This window comes from Neoarius graeffei, chromosome 5, assembly GCF_027579695.1.
Source record: "Neoarius graeffei isolate fNeoGra1 chromosome 5, fNeoGra1.pri, whole genome shotgun sequence".
NCBI lineage: Eukaryota > Metazoa > Chordata > Actinopteri > Siluriformes > Ariidae > Neoarius > Neoarius graeffei.
Genome location: NC_083573.1, coordinates 58,196,509 through 58,209,729, shown reverse-complemented (window position 1 = coordinate 58,209,729; position 13,221 = coordinate 58,196,509). Strand labels below are relative to the sequence as shown.

The following is a 13,221-nucleotide window of genomic DNA, read 5'->3' as shown; positions in this document are numbered from 1 at the left end:
AAAGGTAAGGCGTTTATTTGTTCGATACCCTGGGGGGAAGCTATTGATTTGATAGTCAGTTGGTTTGTCCTTGATGTAAAATTTGTATTGTTGCCCATTTTGGAGGTTGTTTTAGCGAAAGAGATAACGATATCGAGTGGCGAGTAGGTACCGAGTTTGAGTTGTTGTTTTTTTAAGCATGTGACAATTCACCCAATTCATGATGTGATTCGATTCACAATACTGAGCTCTTAATTTGATTTCCCCAAGGATATTTTTGGCAAGGCAAGTTTATTTATATAGCACATTTCATACACAATGGCAGTTCAATGTGCTTTACAGAAGTAAAAACAAAAACAGCAAACAATAGAGAAATAAAATTACATAAAATAATTTTATTTTTATTCTAAAACAATTAATTAAAAGAATTAAAAGAAAATAATAAGAATTAAACAATAGTAGAAATAAAATAATAAAATGAAGTAGAAATAGGAGGAGAAAAAAGAAACCAGCAGAATAGAATAAAGAATAAAATAGAATAAAGTTAAAATTAAAGTAAATTTAAAACATGCAGAGAAAGTAAAAATTATATATATATATATATATATATATATATATATATATATATATATATATATATATATATATATATATAAAAAGAATATTAATTATTTAACAGAAAGCTTCTGAAAACAGCTTGGTCTTTAACCTAGATTTGAAGCTGCCAACAGCAGGAGCATTTTTAATGTCCTCTGGCAGTTGGTTCCATAGCTGCACTGCATAGTAGCTAAAAGCTGCTTCACCACACTTTGTTTTAACAACTGGTTTTAATAGAATAGGTTTTAATTTTGAAAAAATTATCAAATTTGCAGCATTTATTTTCTTATTATTTAACAACTTAAATACTCCTTTTGTTAAATAAAAAAGAAACCTTTTCATTTATTTTATATATATATATATATATATATATATATATATATATATATATATATATATATATATATATATAGTGATTCCATGCTTATGGGTACTGAAATGGGGACATGAACTTATTTTTAAAAATTCACCTAAAACCATTTCTTTTTTTACCATCAGGTCACAAAATATGTAATCTTTAATGAATGATATGTTAAAAGATAACTTTAATTTTCTGAGATGTAATAAAAACATATTTATATGCCAAAGTCAGAACGTAACAGAAGTGTTGTGGACATATAGATTCTCAATTTTAACAATGTAGAATTACTTTTTGAAACATAGGAAGGTGATGTTTTAGCAAATATAATTAATAAACATGTGTAGTAGAATAAACATACACATTCTTTCAATAAGATTAACATGGTATATAGCTAGATTGTAATTAATTTGTAACAGACGCGAGATGGACAATCGTAACAGAAGTAATGTAACAGACATCATTTTGGAACTCATAGGCTTGACTTTGGCATATAAATATGTTTTTATTACATCTCAGAAAATTAAAGTTATCTTTTAACATATCATTTATTAAAGATTACATGTTTTGTGACCTGATGGTAAAAAAAGAAATGGTTTTAGGTGAATTTTTAAAAATAAGTTCATGTCCCCATTTCAGTACCCATAAGCGTGGAATCACTCATATATATATATATATATATATATATATATATATATATATATATATATATATATATATATAATGAGTGATATATATATATATATATATATATATATATATATATATATATATATATATATATGAGTGATTCCATATATATATATATATATATATATATATATATATATATATAGTGATATATATATATATATATATATATATATATATATATATATATATATATATTTATTTATTTATTTATTTATTTTTTGGGGGGGGGGGGCTGTTTCACAATCAGGGTAGACTTTTCAGATCCACAATAGTCCAAAAATCAAACCTCAAATTTTTTGTTTCTCTGCTGCCAAAAATGACCTTTTGAGATGGAAATTAACTGCACAGAATTTCAGAGCTACCGGTCATATAGCTACTGGGCCTGTTACTTGTGGTGAGAAGAGGCACATACTAGTGTGTTTCTAAAACTGACCCACTTTCTGATAGTCCACAAGAGTAAGGGATACAAAGTGAAAACCTCTTGAAATGTTTGATTTAAAGTACAAATGTTCAAGCACTGTACAGCAATCTTTGTACATGGTAGTGACTGTAAAACAACTGAAGTGGTGACGATCCTTGTGGTTTTCCGGAAAATACGCTTTTTGACAGACTCACATTTCAACCACATGTGAAGCTCTGCGGCAAATGCGTCTTAAACCTGTTTCAAGTCCTGCGTTTTACTGTGCAACAACAGAGTATTCAGCTTCAGAAGAGACAAATACTTTCTTTAAAAATCATTTACAACTTCGTCATTTGGCAAGTTTTCTGGAGAGGACGTTTTTGACGAACAGAGGCACTTTGTTTACAAAAAAAAGTAACTTCCACTTAAACATCTTTCTATTATGTTGCCAGGCAAAACAAACCTCGTCCGGCAGCACTTATTTTATACCTATATGTTGATAATGGTAATATTTCTCAATCATCAGCTGTCAGGTTATAGTCCTATGAAAATCCATGTTTGACGTTTCAAAGTCATTCAAGGTCATGGTGCCAAACGAAAGCCCAAATAGCACTTCCTATAAGTTGATAATGGTAAATATCTGTCTACCATCAACTGTTTTCAAGTTACAGCCCTCTGAAAATCTGTGACCTTGAGTTTGACCTTTCAAGGTCACTCAAGGTCAGAGATCATGGTGCCAAATGAAAGGCCATGTGGGAGTTCCTAGATCCTCATAATAGTAAACATTTTTCTGTCTGCAACCATTTTTGAGTTATAATGGAAAATGTTATTTTGACCGAAAGGTTGACCTTTCCGGTGACCTTGACCCGATTACCCCCAAAACTTAATCAGGTAATCTAAGGAACCATTGTCCACCTACGCTGAAAATTTGAAGTCAATCAGTGCAACCGTCTAGACCAGGGGTATTCAATTAAAACTCACTGAAGTCCAGTTATTAAATTTTGTCCAAGTAGAAGGTCCGAACCGAAGTCCAGCTTGTGTCTTATAGCCTTCCCCTATGTCCACATTTTCATATGGTTTCAACAATATTTATTGTTTATTTCCAATGCAGGAAATGAACTGAGTGCACGACTATCTCTTTTACCATAAATAAAAGTAGTCCCAGGAAAATAAATTCAAGGCCTTTATTTCAGATTAAAGAAAACCGAAACCTCAGAATAAAATGAAGTGCAAACAGAGTGGAATAACTCCTTTTTCTCTTAAATTAAAGTGGTCCCAACCTGAAGAATTGAAGGCCTACACTTCAAGTAAAAAAGTCAACTCAGAAAACATTAACTAAAAAGTGCAAACAGAGCATTGACTTCACATTTTCTCTTCTCATTATCTCTAGCCGCTTTATCCTTCTACAGGGTCGCAGGCAAGCTGGAGCCTATCCCAGCTGACTATGGGCGAAAGGCGGGGTACACCCTGGACAAGTCGCCAGGTCATCACAGGGCTGACACATAGACACAGACAACCATTCACACTCACATTCACACCTACGCTCAATTTAGAGTCACCAGTTAACCTAACCTGCATGTCTTTGGACTGTGGGGGAAACCGGAGCACCCGGAGGAAACCCACGCGGACACGGGGAGAACATGCAAACTCCACACAGAAAGGCCCTCGCCGGCCACGGGGCTCGAACCCAGGACCTTCTTGCTGTGAGGCGACAGCGCTAACCACTACACCACCGTGCCGCCCATTTTCTCTTCTTTGTTCTTAAAATAAGGAGGTCCCAGCCTAAAAAAATGAGGGCCTACTTTTCAAGAAAAAAAAAGTCCACATCTTCAGAAAACAAGTGGCTTTTTTGGGGGGAAATGCAAACAGAACATTTTTCTTTGAACTTTTCTCTTTTTAATTCTTCTTTTACTTTTCTTAATGAAAAAAATGGGCATGTGGCTGACCTGCCAGTAATTTAAATCTTGGTTGGAGTGCCATTCTCATGCAGATATGTAGGTGTTCATTGTTGAGCCTAGAACGGTACTTAGTTTTGACAATGTTCATAGTGGAAAAAGCTGACTCACAGCTGTAAGTCGATCCAAACATAGTCAAGGTGTGCAGTGCTCCTTTGGTTAGACCAGGGAACACACTCCAATGTGTTTATGTTGCCCCAAAATCAACGCTACTTTTAAGGAACATTCGTTTGCACGTTGCTGGGCTGTAAGCGTGTGTGTGTGTGTGTGTGTGTGTGTGTGTGATGAGTCGGGTAGACCTGTCATACTGTGCTTGCAGTTGGGTTATTTTGCGGCCCTCAGCTCGGACTTCAGGGGATAACTTTGCTCAAAAGAGCTGTGCTTCGTTTCGTAGTGGCGCTTCACGTTGCCGCTTTTAATTAATGCCACGTTTTCGGAGCATATGAGGCACACTGGTTTTGAACTGCTCGCCGGAAGAATGAACATATATTTCTCCGTCCATTCATCTTTAAAACAACGATTTTCCTTGTCTACTTTCCGCCGCCTTTTGGAGCAAGCCATGTTGTCTCTGAACTTAACTCTCTTCCTCTCTGCTTGTTGCTCTGCTGTGGCGCGCTGGGTAAACTAACGATTTTATTGGCTCAACTGAGTGAAGCTGTTGTCGTATTAACTGGAGTAGCAGTGCCCGCTGTCAATAGCCACGACCGTCCAAAATAATGCTTCATGAAAATTACTTAATCTCGTGAATTTACCATTGGTCACGGGTCCGGACAGAACCATCACTGGGTCCGGATCCGGACCGAGGTCCGCCATTTGGTGATGCCTGGTCTAGACGCTAGATTGTTAACAGACAGACAAACAAACAAACAAACCGCACTGATTACAATACCTCGCCCTGCTTACTCTATCGCGGGCGAGGTAAAAAAAAAAAGTATACGTCCCAAAGTAAAACTTAGTTAGTGCTAAAAATGCAATTCTGAGTTTAACCAGTAAAATCTAAGCGTAATAATTAAAGTAGAATTAAATGAAATAACCACAAGGTCAAAACTGAGTCTGCATTTGACTTTTACAAACATTACATTACATTTACATTACAGGCATTTAGCAGACGCTCTGATCCAGAGCGATGTACAACATATCCAGAGCAGCCTAGGGAGCAGTTGGGGGTTAGGGGCCTTGCTCAAGGGCACTTCAGCCATTCCTGCTGGTCCAGGGAATCGAACTGGCAACATTTTTGTCCCAAAGCTGTTTCTCTAGCCATTAGGCCATGGCTTCCCCCATAAAGCATATAAACATATTAATAAGAACTTACAAGAGCCGTTACTGCTGCAGGTAGGGCTGCTGTGTTCCTGTAAAATAAAGTTTAAGAAATTGCAGGAGTTTTATGGTGTTATTCAAAAAGACACCCATGATTGCGAAAAAAAAAGCCCTAATAACCAACAACAATAATGATTTCCCTACATTTATAAAGGTTGGAGTAAAATATAATAACCTATTATTAAATAAAATATTCCTTGAATTAAACTTTTATGAACATGTGTACTATCTCCATTTGCTTGCTAGCTAACATTAAGTGCTTGGTTCTTTACGACGGTTATGTGCTGTTTCTGATTCTGCAGAATGGCCACAGTTACACCACGGTACCCGGCAGTCACAGTAAGGGCTAACTGGCGGACTCGAGTTAAAAGATAAGCTCTTGTTGAAAGAAAGAAAGATTTGTCCATTTACCTCATACTCTGAAAATGCAAGTTATCACTGCACGTTTACTGTCGCACTAATGGAAAAAAGTTTTTAAATCCATTAACATTCCAGTTTTTTACTCCACACGCGTTTAATGATGAGCTGTTATGTGGTCAGTGTGGAGAGTAACATGTCGGGTGTTTTTCTTTTTAAACTCCATTTTGTGACGCTCCCACACTAATGAAAAACCCATTAGCCTTCCATTACACCCACCAGTCACTTTTATCCTGACTTTTCTTTCTGTCCTGGGAATGTCCAGTTATCCACCATTTCACTAAGACAGCTGTTGTAATAATTAATAAGCTGTGGGGAGCAAAGACACAAAACAGTGCTGCTGAGAGTAGAATCTCTTCTTGCTTTTCCTCATCAGTCTGTACATACCGGTAGATGAAGGAGCCGAGTTCAGAAACTACTGACCACTTCTATGAAACTAACACTACGTTCACACTGCAAGGCTTAATGCTCAATTCCGATTTTTTTGTGAAATCCGAATTTTTTTGTGAGGTCGTTCACATTAACAAATATATGCGACTTGTATGTGATCCTCAGTATGAACGAAAAGCGACCTAAAAGTGTTCCGCATGCGCATTGCAGGATACGACGACGTCACACGCAGTGAGCATGGCCAGTGTTTACGGAAGTAAAACCGCCCAGTTGCGGTATGACCCATCCAATCTAGCTTGAATAGCTGTATCCCCCCCAAATGGAAATCAGCTCCCTAACCTCTGCGTCCTTCCATTGAGAAGATTCAGAACCTTCACAGCCCGAAGCGTCCCTCGCATTGATGTCATGCGCAGGGGCGCAGATACGTTTTTTGAACTGTGAGGGACAAAAAACTGGGGGGGACAAAGCTGCCAGCAAACCAACCCCAACCCCGATATGCCTGTCAAACTTGTTGTTAGTAACCATAGCAACCAAGCTCGAGCTCGCAACCTGTGCAGTCTGCGCAGCTCAACCAACCGAATATCAGTCTTTGTTTTATGTGAGTTGTTGCAACTATGTATACACTGCTGTTCACCTCAATAAACCGAATGGTAATTAGTCTTTTGATTTTTCCGTGAGGTTTGCCTTATGCAAAGAAAGACAGCATAGACGTTTTTTCCTCCCTATAAGTGGGGGGGACCAAACGAGGTGAATTTAAATCTGGGTGGGACGACTCCCACCCTCTATCTGCGCCCGTGATTATGCGCCATGTTGTTGTAACTTTTTTGAGAGACCCGCCGCCTACTTCAGCGCAGAATAGTGACGTTTGTGGCTTGTTGATGACGTGTAAGTCGGATGAATGCGACCTGGCGGTTCAGACTGAAGTCGCATATGAAAAGAGCGGATAGGGATCGGAATTAGGACCACATATCCAAACGGCCTGGGTCAGATTTGAAAAAATCGGATCTGTGTCGTTCATATTGTCAATAAAAGATCGGATACAGGTCACATATGGGCGAAAAGATCGGATTTGAGTCACTTCAGCCTGCAGTGTGAACGTAGCCTAACTGACTTTGACGTGTGTGGTGATTGTATCCACAAACAGTCTGAGCATTAGCCATGTTTAAGTTCATGCGTGTTTTTAGCGACTCCTAAAACCGGTGAATTTACGTTGGGTGTTTTACTTGGTAATGAAAAGTGTGGAAAATTATGGGACTGATTTTTATTTTTTATTTTTTTAATTCATTGGGTATTCATTCAGAGCTCTGTCATGACCAGTAAAGTTCTTGAAAGTTAAAGTTTAAAAGGATATGCACAGTACAGGATGTAAGCCGATCAGAAGTAACTCATGACTTGAGATGAATCCTGATCTGTAAAACAGTGCATTAATATACAGCATTGTTGGTTTTTCCTAACAGGCACTTTTCCTGCATGACTGCATCTTCCCGCTGATGCTTGACTGAGCGGCAGAGCTATGGCTCCTCCTCGGCTTACCGGAGCATTGCGCTCTTTCTCCACGGTTAGCAAGCAGGAAGACCTCTCCCTCGAGCTGTATGATTTAAAGGCAAGGCACAACTTGTTTTCAGAACAAATGTTTCTGTTTTAATTACGTTCTCTTTTGCTGATTATGCTACTGAGGTCTTGCATATGGATTTGAATGCTATTTATGTTAATATATTGTTCTTGTTTTCATAGACTGATGTTTGTGATCATAGGTGGAAAAAGCGTTTTTTTTTTTTTTTTAATAATCAATATAAGCAGTGTAGTAGCAGTGTGTGTGTACACTACTGTTCAAAAGTTTGGGGTCACTTTGAAACGTCCTTATTTTTGAAAGAAAAGCACTGTTCTTTTCAATGCAGATCACTTTAAACTAATCAGAAATCCACTCTATACATTGCTAATGTGCTAAATGACTATTCTAGCTGCAAATGTCTGGTTTTTGGTGCAATATCTCCATAGGTGTATAGAGGCCCATTTCCAGCAACTCTCACTCCAGTGTTCTAATGGTACAATGTGTTTGCTCATTGCCTCAGAAGGCTAATGGATGATTAGAAAACCCTTGTACAATCATGTTAGCACAGCTGAAAACAGTTGAGCTCTTTAGAGAAGCTATAAAACTGACCTTCCTTTGAGCAGATTGAGTTTCTGGAGCATCACATTTGTGGGGTCGATTAAATGCTCAAAATGGCCAGAAAAATGTCTTGACTATATTTTCTATTCATTTTACAACTTAATAAAAGTGTGACTTTTCATGCAAAACACAAAATTGTCTGGGTGACCCCAAACTTTTGAACGGTAGTGTATATTTAAGTTATTCCACAAAATTGAGTCGTATATGAGCTGATAGCCGATGAGGCGCGTAGCACTGAGTTGGCTATAAGCCATGTATGACGAGATTGAGTGGAATAACTGTTTTATTTTATCCACATTCACTGGATTTTGAGAAACAGAGCATTTTTATTTTTTGCAAATTCGATAAATAAAAACTTTATACAAAACAACCGACAAAATCGTTTCCAATTAGACTGTAAACAAACCGGCAAAATGATACTAACAATTTGTGGAAAATGCTGTAATAATAATTCTTGGGAAAAAAAAAAGCTACGTTCTTACCATTGAATACTTTTATTCCATTATTTTTTTTTTATTGTTTGTATTTTTTGGGGGTTTTCTTCTTCAGGGTTTTTTTTTTTTTGGCAGTTGGCAAACCAACTTAAGAGTGTAACAGTCACGCAGTACGGTGTGTTCTGATTGGCTGAGAGCAGTACGGTGTGTTCTGATTGGCTGAGAGCAGCAGAGAATCAGAATCAGAACCATGTTTATTGGCCAAGTATGTTCACACACAAGGTCAAAATCAAGGTCACCAAAAAGGTCAAAATCGTTTTTTCACGATATCTTCCTTAATATTCATCATAAGTGCTACCGGGTGAGGTTTGTTTTGCCTGGCAACACGTTTGTTTGTTTGTTTGTTTGTTTGTTTTATTGAGTGATTTGATTAATTACAATATTTGAATATTAGCGTGGTAATTGTGTTTTGTTGCCTGAGATGTGTGCATCATGTTGTGACCAAACACCAAGAAAAATCCTACATGTAAATGTTTATCATGACTAGAATTATTCTGAAAATGAGGCCAGTAACAATTACGCAATACAAATCTGTAAAAATCTGCAAAATGCAAGCATGTAATACAATATGAGCCTGTTCACAATTGCAACATACCAGTATACCAGACAAAATGAGAATTGCACAGTACTACTAATCAAACACACCATGCACTGAGAGGCTCCGGTTGAAATTATGGATTCTCTGAGGTGACTGGTATAGTACTATTTTGTGAGGGGCTACAACCCCATAGAAAATAGTACTATGCCAGTCCCTGAAGAGAACCCATAATTACCGGAGCCTCTCAGCACATGGTATATTTGATTTATATCCCTCATCAAAAAATTCCAAACTAAAAGTGTTCAGATTGAATCTCGACATAAACTCGCTGGAGGCAGCCATGTTTGTTGGTAACGTCGGAGCAACCTTCAGCCTGCGCATGTGCAATGCACTGTGCTATCCCCTACCTCGCTGGGCATGATCATGGTGCGTAGATCTACACACACACAAATGCTCATGGAGCCACAGCTGCGACTCGAGTCGGCCGTAGAGCTTGAAATTATGATGTCAGTTCATGGTATATCCAGGATACCCCATGACTGACTCTCACCATATACATTTTTCATTTTTTTTATTTTTGGATGTCACGTGATACTTTGCTTAATCAATGGTGGAACTATTTTATGTCACATGAGCCATCGGTGGCCAATCCCTGCATGGGAATTTTTTGATGATAGATAAAATTTGAAATATAAATTGAGATGATTGCAGTTTTGTTAGTTCCACCCACTGGACCACTAGTTTATGCCATAAAATGAAATGATTGCAAAATACTACAGTATTCTGTCATGCAAAATGAGGCTAGTAACAATGTTATATATGTTGTGTTGTTCATTCTCTGTTGTTCTGAGAAATTGACATGATCAAGGACGTGCAGTTTGTTTACATGCACACTAATATTTTACTTTTTTTCTGAATATGGCCATATTCAGAACTTGATACTGGCCATGTAAAAATCAGATTTCAAATTCGGTCTTATTCTGAATTTAGCATTTGCCGATCGTGACATGGAATATGCTGAATTTTTTTTTTAATTAATTAATTTTTAGGGGTTTTCATTCTTTGGACAACTCATCCGGAATATTGGTCTAAGGTTTTTTTTTTAGGGCAGTTTGCCACACACCCCCTCTTGCCTGTTTTATGTCACCTTTGTGTTGCACACAAACCAATGAGAGGATTGGAGTCTGCACAGCTGCATGTACACAGGAATATTAGTGGAATATTAATTTTCATTAGCCATGTAAACAGTTTAGTAGGATTAGGAATACGGTCAAAAACCAGAATATGTTTGTGCATGTAAACGTATTGATGGATGTCCTAGAACATGTCCACTAGTGAGTAGATTCATGGAAGACCGTTTACAATATTCTATCCTCAAACATGTATCTCTGCTAAGCTAGTTTCTCCTCTGTTATTTATGTCTGTGTCACATTCTCAGTCCTTGACTTCCCTCCCCATCATCTCATCTCATCTCATCTGTAGCCGCTTTATCCTGTTCTACAGGGTCGCAGGCAAGCTGGAGCCTATCCCAGCTGACTACGGGCGAAAGGCGGGGTACACCCTGGACAAGTCGCCAGGTCATCACAGGGCTGACACATAGACACAGACAACCATTCACATTCACACCTACGGTCAATTTAGAGGCTGTCCACACGGCAACGGATTCAGGTGAATCTGATAAAATTGTTTATCGTTTCGGCCTGGCGTCCACACGGCACCGGCGCTTTGGGTGCCCCAAAACGAGAACGGGTTCCAGAGTGGAAAAATCTGGCAACGGCGCCGTTGCGAAGTCGTTTGGATGAGTAGAACGGATTTGTTTACGATGACGTCACAACCACATGACTAGAACAAGCAGCACTCTCGCTGTTTTGTATGAACCACTGCATTGCATTCACTTTTGTATACAGCTTTTCTTTTAAATAAACAAGTAACTGAACCATTTCTTGAATTTTTTTTTTATTGGATAAGACTGCTTTTCAAAATGTTCTCACACAATATAAAAAGTTATATAAATTATATAAAAATGCTTTTCAAAATGTTCACACACAATAAGAAAATTAAGTTATATTAAACTATGCACACTAATTTCTACACACAGAAGGCACGATTTCCTCGCGTATTCACAGCCATCTTCTTCTTGTTGTTGTGTGCTTGTTCCTGTGAGTGCTTCACGCCGGGTAGAAGAAGGGGTTTATGCGCATGCGTCCTACTTCTTCTATTGTTCTGGTGTCTCCGATGGGACCGTCTTACAGCGCACGTAGAGGTGTGGCATGTGTATTGCATCGTTTTCAGCAAGCGTTGCGTTGCCATATGTACCTGATATTTTACTGATCCGTTGCCCATGTGGACACGATATATATATTTTTTTAAATAAAATCTCGTTGCCGTTGTCGTGTGGATGTAGCCTTAGAGTCACCAGTTAACCTAATCTGCATGTCTTTGGACTGTGGGGGAAACCGGAGCACCCGGAGGAAACCCACGCGGACACGGGGAGAACATGCAAACTCCGCACAGAAAGGCCCTCGCCGGCCACAGGACTCAAACCCAGGACCTTCTTGCTGTGAGGCGACAGCGCTAACCACTACACCACCATGCTGCCCCCCTCCCCATCTTGTTTTTCATTAATCGCTCTATCTCCTGACTTGTTTTGGCTTTTTAGGAGGAGGTCGATTGTGCTTCTGATTATCTTATATCTCCAGCTTAGCTCTAAATTGTTTAAAGAAGCAAACGTGCCTCTTTATGCCAGAGATAACGATTAGAAATAAGTGGTTTGTTCTGAGAATACTCTAACACTAAGTTTTTGAAGGCACTCTGGTGCTTATACAGTGGCGTGGGGTTAAAGGGGTTCAAATTTAAGCTTGATGCAAATTCAAATAGGGACTGGTCATTGCATTTATGTCCTTCTGTAAATGATTTGTAATATTGCCTCTTGCTTTAAGCAAGGACACGAAGAGAGGTTTGTGTTTTCGATTGTGTGTTTATAAAAGTTTCTCGTGCAGGCCAAGCGTTTGAAGAGGCAGGAGCTGTTTGCCAGAGAGAGTCTGACTTGGGCAAAAGTTGTCCAGTTTTTCACACAACAGCTCGAGAAGAAGCAGCAACAAAGAGAGTCTCAGGAGCTGAAAAATCTTCTTCAAGCAGCTAAACAGATAGGTATAGTATTTAACTGATTTTTCTAGAAAATTCCTCACTGGTATTTGCGTTTCTTGTGCTAAGAAGTAAAATGTTCAGTAATTATATCCACATCTACTACCTTATGTGCTGGAAATGTTTCCCTTGGCCTTTTCACTTTCCCTCAACATGTTTTTCCACGATCACTTGTACATTGAAGTACAAACTGAATTTAGTTGGGTTCTCGCTGTACGGCTTCAGGCCCCATTTTGCTGTCAGACAGAAATCGTACTGTACACGATAAAAGAATTCTTTGGTTGTAAAGTATGACTGGAGGTCTTGCATCGCAGAATGCGTCATGCTTAAGCCTAGGTCACAACCGGACGTGCGATTTGATTTTTTTTTTTTTTGGCCGTGCGATTTTTGGCATTTCCCAAATCGCTGCGTTTTTTTGTTCGTGGAGAAAAACGCACGTTGGCCGTAAGTTTGTCTTGCAACCTGAAAAAAACGTAAGCGCCCGTAGAGTTTGTTTGACATGACAAAGAACCTCTGTGGCCGGTCTACGGCTCGAAAATCAGCACGTCATGCGCGCGCCCTCCGTGCGTTTCACACGCGCTCTCCGTGCGTTTCTTGCGTTTTTTGCACGTAGACCAGCCGTAGGAGCATGTACGGCTGGTTGTGACCGAGGTTTTACTGGAGGCTGATTCGGTGCCATTGTGACTTAAAGGGGTGGCTCACACTTCTCCGAATCTAGTTAATTGTTTTTGTTTGAAAGCATGTGACCGAGACCTGCTCGCTCTATCTA

General features: G+C 38.7%; 1 protein-coding gene across 3 annotated transcripts in view; it reads left to right on the top strand.

Annotated features, from left to right (window-relative positions):
* The window catches only part of ascc3 (activating signal cointegrator 1 complex subunit 3), a 395,456-nt gene that overhangs the window by 25,596 nt on the left and 356,639 nt on the right, over positions 1–13,221 (top strand). For all 3 annotated transcript variants that reach the window (XM_060922147.1, XM_060922146.1, XM_060922145.1), the window contains exons 2-3: positions 7,564–7,709; positions 12,308–12,458. In XM_060922147.1, coding sequence (XP_060778130.1) covers positions 7,620–7,709; positions 12,308–12,458 — 241 coding nt within the window. In that variant the 5' untranslated portion in view covers positions 7,564–7,619. The remainder of the gene's footprint in view (positions 1–7,563; positions 7,710–12,307; positions 12,459–13,221) is intronic.